This window comes from Pituophis catenifer, unplaced genomic scaffold, assembly GCF_029215685.1.
Source record: "Pituophis catenifer annectens isolate HBS135680 unplaced genomic scaffold, rPitCat1.0.hap2 SCAF_4, whole genome shotgun sequence".
Classification (NCBI taxonomy): domain Eukaryota; kingdom Metazoa; phylum Chordata; class Lepidosauria; order Squamata; family Colubridae; genus Pituophis; species Pituophis catenifer.
In genome coordinates this window covers 108,965,307-108,977,457 of record NW_027256884.1, presented here as the reverse complement: position 1 = coordinate 108,977,457, position 12,151 = coordinate 108,965,307, and the positions used below count along the sequence as shown (strand labels likewise).

The 12,151-nt window shown below is 35.8% G+C and overlaps 1 protein-coding gene across 2 annotated transcripts in view; it reads right to left on the bottom strand.

Annotated features, from left to right (window-relative positions):
- ATP8A2 (ATPase phospholipid transporting 8A2) overlaps window positions 1-12,151 on the bottom strand; it is a 352,855-nt gene that overhangs the window by 319,323 nt on the left and 21,381 nt on the right. For both annotated transcript variants that reach the window (XM_070943899.1, XM_070943898.1), the window contains exons 2-5: window positions 7,822-7,921; window positions 6,328-6,426; window positions 4,163-4,208; window positions 2,152-2,192 (exon numbers count right to left, since the gene is read on the bottom strand). In XM_070943899.1, the coding sequence (XP_070800000.1) occupies window positions 2,152-2,192; window positions 4,163-4,208; window positions 6,328-6,426; window positions 7,822-7,921 (286 nt within the window). The remainder of the gene's footprint in view (window positions 1-2,151; window positions 2,193-4,162; window positions 4,209-6,327; window positions 6,427-7,821; window positions 7,922-12,151) is intronic.

Here is a 12,151-nt window from a genome sequence, read left to right as displayed (position 1 = left end):
TTCTTGGCATCTTTTGCTAAATATTTTGAGCGTTAGTTTTTCTGGCAGCATCTCCTGAATTCTGAATTACCTCTGTCTACCTTTTCTTGGTGATCTGTCTCCTTGCACCTCCATGGTTGCATGTTCAGAAGGGCATAATTGTGTTCCACACTTCCCAATTACAACAAACCTTAGTCCATCAAGCTGCAATTCTGAATAGGTTTAATTAGCATAAACCCAGGTTTATACATTATACTAATTTGAACAGCCTAGCCATATACGGATTTCACTTGGAAACAATAATCTCATTGCATTTTTTAATTTTTTTTATTATAAAACTATAGAAGATAATTTTACACTTTCAAAATTCAATTTCCTCTGAGGTGTTGATATTTTTTCCTTAGTTATCTAAGGTACATCAAGTATTGCTTCTTGTTGAATTTTATTTATAGTGGTCTTTACCAATCTCTTTCTACAATGGCAGCCACAACCGGCAGGATTTTTCCAACTGAAAAAAATATTGCCTTTTCTAATTGGCCTGTTTTAAATTCCTTTCATTTCCAGATTCAAAAATTAGAATGGTCCACGAGCTGAACGTTCATTGTGATCGTTTCAATCGTTGTGTTCGTTCTGATCGTTTCGTATCACCCTTCCCTCCCTTTCAGGAGACATACTTTCTTGGTGTTACCTTATACAGTTAATTTCATGAATTGGTTTACTGGCTCTCTTCCTCAAAAGATTTAAGACATGCATTATTAATTGCTTACCAGAATGAAGATTTAAAGCCTATAAATCTGATCTGCATCAAAATGTACTTTGATGCACTCATATGCACAATTATAGCCAGACAATCATTGCTTGTTCCAGGATCTGTAATTCCATTCCTCATTTTGTTTTCTTCCTCCCTGTGCCAACATTTTATGTCCAATGCATGTAACCCAACCCTATGAGACCTGTTTTAGAGGTCTTCCTTTCCTTTCCTTTCCTTTCCTTTCCTTTCCTTTCCTTTCCTTTCCTTTCCTTTCCTTTCCTTTCCTTTCCTTTATGATGTAAAAAAGATGTTGAGACTCTAGAAAGAGTGCAGAGAAGAGCAACAAAGATGATTAGGGAACTGGAGGCTAAAACATATGAAGAACGGTTGCAGGAACTGGGTATGTTTAGTTTAATGAAAAGAAGGACTAGGGGAGACATGATAGCAGTGTTCCAATATCTCAGGGGCTGCCACAAAAAAGAGGGAGTCAAGCTATTTTCCAAAGCACCTGAGGGCAGAACAAGAAGCAATGGATGGAAACTAATCAAGGAGAGAAGCAATCTAGAACTAAGAAGAAATTTCCTGACAGTTAGAACAACTTGCCTCCAGAAGTTGTAAATGCTCCAGCACTGGAAGTTTTTAAGAAGATGTTGGATAACCATTTGTCTGAAGTAATGTAGGGTTTCCTGCCTAAGCAGGGGGTTGGACTAGAAGACCTCCAACGTCCCATCCAATTCAATTATTCTATAATCTATATTCAATATCCAGAGGAAAAACTTAAAATCAAATAAGCACCTGCATTGGTTTTCTTTTATATCTTCCTTGTATACCTTATGGATGCTTGAGCTGTGAATAACAAGCAACTAAAAGTTGGTTAAGAGCCTTTATACTACTTGATACTTTCCTTTCCTTCTTTCCTTTCTTTTCCTTTTTCCTTTCCTTTCCTTTCTCCCAGTTCTATTAATTTAATTCCAGCTAAGTAAATACAGATTTTGGGCAAGGGGACAGAGTGTTGTTCTAAAAATGTATGAGTTTCCAAAATCTCATTTTGTTTATGGATAGTATTATCTTCCCTACTCAGAGAATAAAATCACTAATTGTACATGAGATTCTGAGATAGTCAGAAAGAAATAATAGAAGTTTAGAAGTTTAGAAGTTGATGTCATTTAGAAGTTTGATGTCATCTTCTCCATACTGCCACAGACAAGGAGCTATGTATTGTACATCTACATTATTCAAAGGGATATACATATATACAAATAAGCTTTTCTTGAGACTGACAATGGTAATGAATACACAATGGGAAAAATATTCAAATAAGATTCACAGTGCCTAGCTGTAAATATCCAAGAAGATCAACATCACTTATCATCCCATCAAAGATTTGCAAATTCCCAGAACATCTTAAAAATAGTTCTTACCTTCTTCCACATGATATCCTCCCATGTTCCATTTCTTAAAACTGGGAAAGGGAAAGAAAAATGTAATTTTTTCCCCTTTAAAATCAGAAGTTAACATAAGACAAGAACTCAGAAGGACCGGGGTAGAGGGAGAAGGTTAACTGAGCCCTAACTTGATTCTTTTCAAAATGCTCAATGGACCTGAAAACTATCTTTGTCCATCTATCTTAGTTGGGCAATTCAGTGATGCCTTCCTGATGTTTGAGATAGTTTAAATAAGTTTATGTGGGTTGCTTATAATCAGAACTCCAGCTTACCCAACGTGAACTCAGGAACTTCATCATATGCTACCAACAGACCCATTTCCAGGGCTGTCTCTTCTTCATTGAGCTGGCAGTGAAGGACAAGGCAGCATTCTTAAGATACTTCTGGATAAATCTTTCATTGGCAATCAAAGCTCCTTCGCAAAAATTTTATGAAGGATTTTCCTCTTGTGTTTTACCATAACTGTTTTCCTTTTGTATTCTTTCTTTCCACAAAACATGCACTAAGGCAAGAAAATGGCATTGCTGCATATTGATTTCTGATTGGCAGAATCTAGAGCCGCCTATGAGTCAGAAAACAGTCTTTGTTATTCCATTATTGTTGAAGTAGCTAATGTATTGTGCCCTTTTCTGTGGTTAATTTGAACTTTAAAAAATGCTACCCAGTTTCTCCCTACAAATTGAGACTGTAGTTCGTGAGTGGACCAATTTTTGTATCCTCAAACCTTCATTGTTAACGTTGTGTATCTTAATTAAACAATTGCAGCCTGCAACAATATTGTAATTATTATTGCTCTCTTAGACACAGGTTGCCATGTTAAAAACCACTTAAGAGAATTGATCTGAATACACTGAAATTACTTAGAAAGTGGCATTCTATGTCACTAAATTCAATACGCAGATTCCCATAAATGAAGAGTGGATAGTGAAATTAATGGAACTAGCGCCGATGGCAAAATTGACTACTTTGATAAAAGATAGAAGTTTACCTAGCTTTCTTACTATATGGGGACCACTTTTGGACTTCTTGCTTGAGAAAGATAAAAATGAAATTTTGGGTTTAGGGTTTGATCATTAGATTTGTTATGATTGTACAAATATTGTGCTTTACAAGATACATATATTGTACATTGTTAAGGATTATGTTTAATCTTAGGATAGGCGGTTATATTGCTATATAGTTTTAGGGTTTTTTTATTAAGTTTGTATATTGTTTATGTTTAGTTTTGTTTTAATTTAAAGTAAGATTATTTGTATGTGTACTAAAGAAAGTCAGAAGTCAATTTTCCTTTTTATTCCCTCTTTTATTTTTACTACTTTTTAACTTCTTCCTCCTTTGATCTCCTCCCCCTCCTTTTTTCATCTTTTCTGTTTTCATTACCTTATATTTTATCTTTCTTGGAAACTTAATAAAGCTGGTCTATGACATTAAATTCAGCAATAATTTCCAGATAAGCACAGTGCCCTGCTGTCATTAAATGCTTCAACCCAACTGATGTTATTTCTACCCACATGAATTAGACAGAAGAGTACAATATGAAATTATGAAACTAACGATATTAATCACTGACTAGCGATAAATTGTTTCTCACATTCATTTATTTAGAACTGAATTACTGTAGCTATTACCTTAAAAGGTACAGCAAACAATTCAGAACAACATAGCTACAGGGCAAAGGCAAAACATTATTAAAACAAATCAAAGCATGATATGACAAATACTTACATAATTTATAATAAAAGTCACTTAATGAAAATTAGCAGCCCTTAATGTTCACAGTAAGAAGGCGAGAGATACAACTCTCAGGGCAAGCTATTCCCGTTTATAGAATTGGGAGCTTTCTCCCAATTCTTAAACTTGGGCATCACATTATTCGCAGTTAGCTGTAAAACAAAACATTAATAAAACCAAATATAATTATTCCTCTAAGGAGGCTATAACTCTTCCTACCGTATAATTTGTATGAGAGAAACTGAAAAGGCTTTACCTATTGTTTTCTTTCTGTTCACTGTACTGTCAGCTTTGTGTCTTTTCTGTTGAGAAATAAAAACGAACAAACATACATTTAGGTATATTCAAGGGTAAACTGAATGAAAGACAGAAAGATTAAGACAAAACACAGAAGCTTCATTAGAGTTTCCAGTATGTGTTAATAGTATAGGGAAGCCAGTTTGGTTAGTACTTAAGACACCAGGCTAAAAGCCAGGAGACTCCCATCTTAGGTATGAAAACGAGCTACAGTCAGTCAATCTCATTCAGCCCAAACACCTCATAGAGTTGTTGTTGTGGGGAAAAATAAGAGGAAGAAGGAGTATTGTGTGTGTTAGCCACTTTGGGGTATTTATAAAAATAAAAAAGGCAGATATGAATAAATAAATAAGCTATTCTCTCCTATGCATTAGTATGAATCTTTCTACAGGTAGTCCTTGACTTACAACAGTTCATTTAGTGACCATTCAAAGTTACAACGGCACTGAAGAAAGCGATTTATGACTATTTTTCACACTTAACAACCGTCACAGCATCCCCATGGTCACATGATCCACATTCAACCGCTTGGCAACTGACTCATATTTATGACGGTTGCACTGTCCTGAGATCATGTGATCACCTTTTGTGACCTTCCGATAAGCACAATCGACGGGGAAGCCAGATTTACTTAAGAATTGTGTTATTAACTTAACAACTGCAAGGATTCACTTAACAACTGTGCTAAGAAAGATCATAAAGTAGGACAAAACTCACTTAACAACTCACTTATCTCACTTATCAACAGAAGTGTTGATAAGTGTCAATTGTGGTCATAATTCGAGGATCACTTATAGTTCAAGATGGAGCACTTTTTAATTCCTGTATGCAGTGATTAGCAAACACTAATTAGGAAAAGCAATAATACCTGCGGAGATTTTTGCTTTGCTCCCTCTTCCCTTCCCTTCCCTTCCTTCTCTTTCCCTTCCCTTCTCCTACTTCCCTTTACTCTCCTTCCTACTTTGAATCATGTCTATATGATTCCCCAAATCGAGGGAATATATACAGAGAAGAACCTGCTCAACTGACATATACCAATTTATCAAGAAATTTCATAAAATGAGTAATACTGGATTTTTCACCAATATCTTTTATGCAGTCATACAGTTGTATGTTCAAGGAATATATTTCTTATTAAATATCTGTTTCCACCTCCCCACCGTCCCATTGCTTAATTCTGATTCCTAGGTATTCACTCATTTAGACAGTTTATAGACTTATACAGTTCAGCAGCATTAGGTTTTTTACTCAGACCGATTTTTTAATTAATTTACTTAGTCCCATACTGTCTGCTCTGACTGGTATTATCTCGGTAGTATCTTTTATAATGAAGTTTTTCATATCAACTACTATTTGTTGTTTTAGCTACATGATAATGTTGAGGATCACCCTGAGAACCTTTTCCATGAAAAATGCATGGATCATCTTCTCTGTTGAATCATCTTCTGAGTCACACAATAGGGCATGAAATGGTAATCTATAACCTTCCAGATGGTTTAGATAAAATCCCAATTCCCATCAATCCAAACCAATATAATCAAGTCTGGTTGATGGGAATTTTATTTCAGTAATATTTGATATTCTGATATACTGAATGTCTAATATGCTGAATATCTTCAGTAATATCTTCACAGCATTTTGGCTAACCTAGCATTAAAGCAATTAGTACAAGCGATGGAAGAACTTCCTTTCATTCCATTTCTGCATAGCATAGCAGAATTTCATACATAAAATTCTAGAAAACTTTTCTTTATGCAATTTCATACCTAAAATTAGAAAACTTTTCTTTATAGCATGTAAACCTTTCCATATGTTGCAATATTATCCCCAGGGAGGTTGGTCATTATTCTGAATAGTTTCTAAGTGACCAGTCCTAAGCTGAGGACTACCTGTAATTATTTTCTAATTTTCAAGGTAGTACACTCCTAGTTTATCTTGCTGTTTTGTTATTTTTTTGATTAAAATATTATTTTTAATTTTAATCTTCAGTATCGCATTGTCTCAAAATGGAGCTACTATTAAAGTGACTTGAGTAATCATGTAAATTAGTTTTATACATCTGAATGTTTCTTGCTATATTGCAAAGGGACAGTCATTTCTTCCAAAATCTAAATTTATACTCACATAATCTTCTATTATTTCTTTGATGCCAGCAACTGTTAGAATAAATAGAAATGGCACCAAGGTAGTATATCTTCCAGTTGGAGAGACCTCTGGAATTTGCTGAAAAAGAAATGTATGTATTTAGAAAAGTATTCAAAGAAAGAGGAAGTAAAAATATATACTGCAAAATAAAAATGGTGTCATCTCTTAATTTCAGAAGGGGGAATTGAGAGTGGGCAGATGACTGAGAAATTTATTCTTGTCTTACTTTTTTATGTTGCTTCAGCACTTCAATCCCTTCTCTGCTGATTTATCTTGCCAGGGATCCGAAGTCGGAAAAATATGACTTGACAGAATCATTTGGGCAGAAATTTATAAAATATTCAGGATATAAACATCCTCTACCTGCAGCTGTTCTAACTGACCCTGTCCATACTAAGAAGTGAAATTAGCCTATAATAATGAGGCCTAAATAAAGTAACTACGATGGATTATGCGTGATCGAGGTTCAAAGCTCTACTCAGACCAAATTTTTTCTAGTTCCTGACCAAATTTCCTGTTGTTGTTAAACTGCAGCACACACCATCCCAGCCTACAAGTGATAAAAATTCTACTCAGTAACAACTGAAGCCCCAAAATCGGGAAATACACGTACTAAAAAAGTATCAGAATGTACAAGATTGACTCCTGTTATTTGTTAATGAGTAATTTCTGATTGGCTGGGATTACTATCAAATTACTGCTGCCTTTTTATTTTCTCTGACCCATACAATTCTGAGCTTCAGTTTAAATCGTCAAACCTATATTGGAAAATCCAAATTCTGAGTCTGCTTTTGGATAAGATTGATATTTCCAATATTTCTGGTTTTTGTTAAGACTGGTTTTAGTTAAGATTGCTATTTCCTGCTTTGATAACTGTCAAGTATAAAAGGTTTAAAGGTTTCCCCTGTGCAGTCATAACTGGCTGAAGGGGGTAGTGCTCACCTCTGATTCTCAGCTGAGGGAGACTGTGTTGTCTGAGAGATGCTTCTGTCATCATGTGGCCAGCATGAAAATACAGAATGCAGCAACCTTCCCGCCAAAGCACTACCTATTTATCTACTCACATTTGCATACTTTCAAACTGCTACGTTGGCAGGAGCTGAGGTGAAGAACCTCACCCCATTGCATGGCACTCAGGTCTCAAACCCGGGCTTTCCAGTTGACAAACCATTGTGTTTTAACTGCTGAGCTATCGTGCCGCCCCGTTGTGTATAACAATAGATTAAAAGCATTATCATTATATTTTCTAGGCTAACATTCAATTTACCAATACCATTATGATTCAGCATAAAATGGACAAATGATCTACATACATTTGTTGGACTACACTGAGTTCATCATGCATGGTTAAAGTATATGCTTATGCATTGTGCAACTTCATCAATGCTACAAGAGTTGATAGTCGCAGACTGTTCACCTGCCACTGTATTAAATTAAGCTATGCATAGTTGTTTTACTTCAATATAGACGTACCTGCAGTAAGGCAATGAAGAGGAAGAAAGCATTTGCAGCTTTTCTAATCTGTTCATACAGGAATCGAGGTAGAAATGTCACCACGCTGTATTTAGCTGTGCTGTTTTGAGAAGCAAAATAAGACGCTGCTTTAAAAGGTGGGAAGAGGTGAGACCATTGAGCTAAGTGATTTAGCTGTGAATTGAATCATAGCCAGATAATTAGATGATTGCTTCAAATTAATACAATCAACTTTTATTTAATGGTTGCTCTTTCTAGCATCTGTATCTTCTGCTTTTACACATTCCCTCCTCAGTTTTTCTGTAACTGTCTTTTCAGGGCTTGCCAAGTCCAAGATCAGGGATTTACAATATATCTCACTCTAAACCGACTAAATAAACAAACTGAGCCCAGGAAGAAAACAGAACACATTAGATCTAAATTGAAAATCATCACAGCTAAGCCAAAGAAACCAAGTAATGTCCTTACTAAACAACCTCAACAATTCTGTGACACACAAAGAAGAGGTTTCATTACTATCACTTTCAAATCCTATAGATATTTACTATCAGAAAATCTCAATGTTCTATTACATTAATAGTGAAATACGGATCTGAATCCTTGGTTTATTCAAACAGAGATTTTCTAATTTAGCTCTTCTAAATCTGTTGTCTCAGATTTGGTTTTGTTAGTATTTGTAGTTTAATTAACAATGGATGTTTCAGAAATAAATATATATATATAGTTCCCATTCTCAAGGCAAATATATTAGAATTCTGCTTTGCTTCCATTATGGATGGATGATTAGAGCCAGCAGACTTCTATCTGATAGCAAACCATAACAATTAAAAAAAATCCATTGTAAATGTAGCAAGCAAACTTCAGCACAACGGACAGTTCTTTATGAGATTAGATCTTTTTCCTATACATTCTGCATACGAAACAGCAGCTCACATCAAATTCTCCTCTTCGCCACTGCCTGTAGGTCCCAAACACTATATGACATGAACTGCTACCCATTGAATTTTTTTGTTGTTGTCCACGACTGGTGCTTTTGAAAATAGAAAATCAGCTATGACTGCTTCTGCATGTTACCAGATGATAGAAAGAACTGGTTGCATGGCATCCATAATGTTTAGTTACTGCTTTGGGAAATCAACTTGAAAAAGAACAATGAGATTTTCAGCAAGCATTTTAATAGAAAGCACAACTTTACTGCAATAAATCCCAGGTAACTATAGGCTGGGTCCTGGTCCAAGAGTTGGCATGTTTCATCTTTCTCAACTGTAATTTATATTTTGGCCTTCTTAAAAATTGCCATTCCTAATTCTGTTTTTCATTCTCAGAAGCCTGCCTCAAGGTTGTACTGACTCCAATAACACGCTCAAAACAAGAATAAGAAAAATAAGAACAAAGTCACAAAAGACCAGTATAGATATTTTTTTTAAGAATGTAGAATGAAAAACATAGCACACAGCACATCAGAGATTATTTATATATTGTCAATACATATGGCACACCTATATTGTTCAGGTCAGGAGAAATACTATATTAATCTGTATTTTGCAGCACACGCTCACACAAGTCAGTTTTTGATTTATGGAGTCTACCTGGATAAGTCCCTGCAATTTTCTTGGCAAGTTTTTTAGAAGTGCTTTGCCACTGCTTTCTTCCTTGGGCTGAGAGAGTAACTGGCCCAAAGTTACCCAGATGGCTTTGTGTCCAAAGTAAAATTAAAACTCATGATCTTCTGATTTCTAGCCCTCAATCTCTAAACTATCTTTATTATTGTTTCCCTAATCTTTTATGGGTCACCAAAGACTGCCAGTTTTAAATAGCAATTACAGCAAGACACTGAAAAAAATACATCCAGGGATACTGTATGGCACTGAAACAATTCACACATTTTATATTAATATTTTTAAAACCTCAAAATTAAGACATTGTCAGGATTCACAAAACCAATCTAAAATGAGATAACTTGTTTGTACTAACAACTCTTTGCAAAAAAAAAAAAAAACAACAAACCTACCACAGAATCTTTATTTTTCATTTTCCATTCTTTCTTTCATCATTTTAAATGTGTAATGCACATAAATCTAATCTCTCTGAAGACTGTCTTGCATTACACTGCAAAGAAGTACAGGCTAACCTCCTTTCCCCCCCCCCTGAAGATTTAGGACACCGTATCTTCCAACATTTTCAAGCACAAGTGCAGACAAGCTACATTTTAAATGAGAAGCACATAGAAAAATAGTTTGTACTGGCAGATTTTAAGAAATATGTGAAGTCCCATCATGTGCTCTAAAACAGAAAATACACTTCCAATATAGGGAAAGAATTACAGTATGTTTTTATAACTCAGAATGGAGTGTGAATATATAAGTTAGAATAGTTAACTGATCAAATGCGGACAATAACATATGAGCACATTAGCAGAAACATAATACATCTTGTTCATACTGTGAGACTTCCAGAATCAATTGGTGTTGGGCAACATCTAAAATAAATTTAAAAAGTTAAAAATCATTTTTATACTGTCAAGGTCAGGCTGAGACTATAGTCAAGGTCAGGCTGAGACTATAGTCAGAGCTTGGGAGGTTTTTTTGTTGGACTTAAACTCTGGCCTCCACCAAATGACCAGAATTACTGCTAGAAGGTGGTAGAGCTCCAACAGTAAAAGTACAATAGGCTAAACATATGACTAGAGATGGGGAAAAAATCTGCCATGGACTTTAATGGGAGAAATATGATATGATCCACCAAATCAACCCCAGTAAGGAACATACAGACTTCTTTGTAACAGATGCATCCAAAATCATGTAATAGGGAAAAGTTGTACACAAAAAATAATTAGAACATATAATACACTATAATATTACAGAGAGAAAGATTCTTATATATATAAATATAAAAGCTATGCAGGTAGGGAAAAACACAAACCATAAATAAAGATTTTTCTGCTGGCTATTCCTTTGAAAATATGTGATGTTAACATGGGTCAAATTAATTCTTAGTCATACATCTCTAATTCAGGAGGGTCAAAAGGCTTCTTCCCAGGTTTTAACCAGATGCACCTACATATTTCTCACAGCCCTCTGGGTAGTTCTATCTGGATTTAAACCTCATTGTCTTCTATGAAGGAACCCTCTGTTGTGTTCAGTTGCAATGAAATTATAACATGATAGACAGATAAGACTGATAACTAAGTCAGGTAAGAGAAAATCCTATTCTAATACCAAGCCAACAACTGAGGAAATCTCTTACTGTTTGTCAATTATGGGGACATATGACTTCATTTTTTCAACTGTCAATGCTACCAACCTATTTCCAGGTCCAAGTGAAATTGCTGGTTACCATTTTGCAAACCCAACTTCTGGCTTTCAAGATGCATACACCCATTATTCCCAGCCATCAAAACTCAATAGCACAAGACAGTAGCAGCTATAATCCAGCAACAATCAGAGACACAACAGTGCATAAAACTAATCTAATTTGGAGGTATCTGAAAATGTAGTTTGCTTATACATTTATTATGGTTATAAATGTTCTTTCACAGGGGATTTTCTTCTTACTCTGTTTGCACCTGGATTCTAAGGCTTGCATGTTTTAAAATATTTCCTTCCTTCCAGTGGTGAAATCTAAATTTTTTTACTACCAGTTCTGTGGGCATGGCTTGGTGGGCGTGGGGTGACTTGATGGGCGTAGCAGGGGAAGGATACTGCAAAATCCCCATTCCCTCCCCACTCCTGGGGGAAGGATATTGCAAAATCTCCATTCCCACCCCACTCTGGGGCCAGCCAGAGGTGGTATTTGCCGGTTCGCCAAACTACTCATAATTTCCGTTACCGGTTTCCCAAACTGCTCAAAATTTCTACTACCGGTTCTCTGAACTGCTCAAAATTTTGTGGCCATGGCTTGGTGGGCGTGGCAGGGGAAGGATACTGCAAAATCTCCATTCCCACCCCACTCCAGGGGAAGGATACTGCAAAATCCCCATTCCCTTCCCACTCCAGGGGAAGGATACTGCAAAATCTCCATTCCAAATCCCACTCTGGTACCAGCCAGAGGTGGTATTTGCCGGTTCTCTGAACTACTCAAAATTTCCGCTACCAGTTCTCTGAACTGCTCAAATTTTCCACTAACAGTTCTCCAGAACCTGTCAGAACCTGCTGCATTTCACCCCTTCCTTCCTTCCTTCCTTCCTTCCTTCCTTCCTTCCTTCCTTCCTTCCTTCCTTCCTCAATTAGACAACTGCAGTAAAAAAAGCAACCAGTTTAACTCTGATGGGATTGCAATTTATAAAATTAGGAAGCTTAGATATGCTGTATTACCAGCAATGAGAATCATT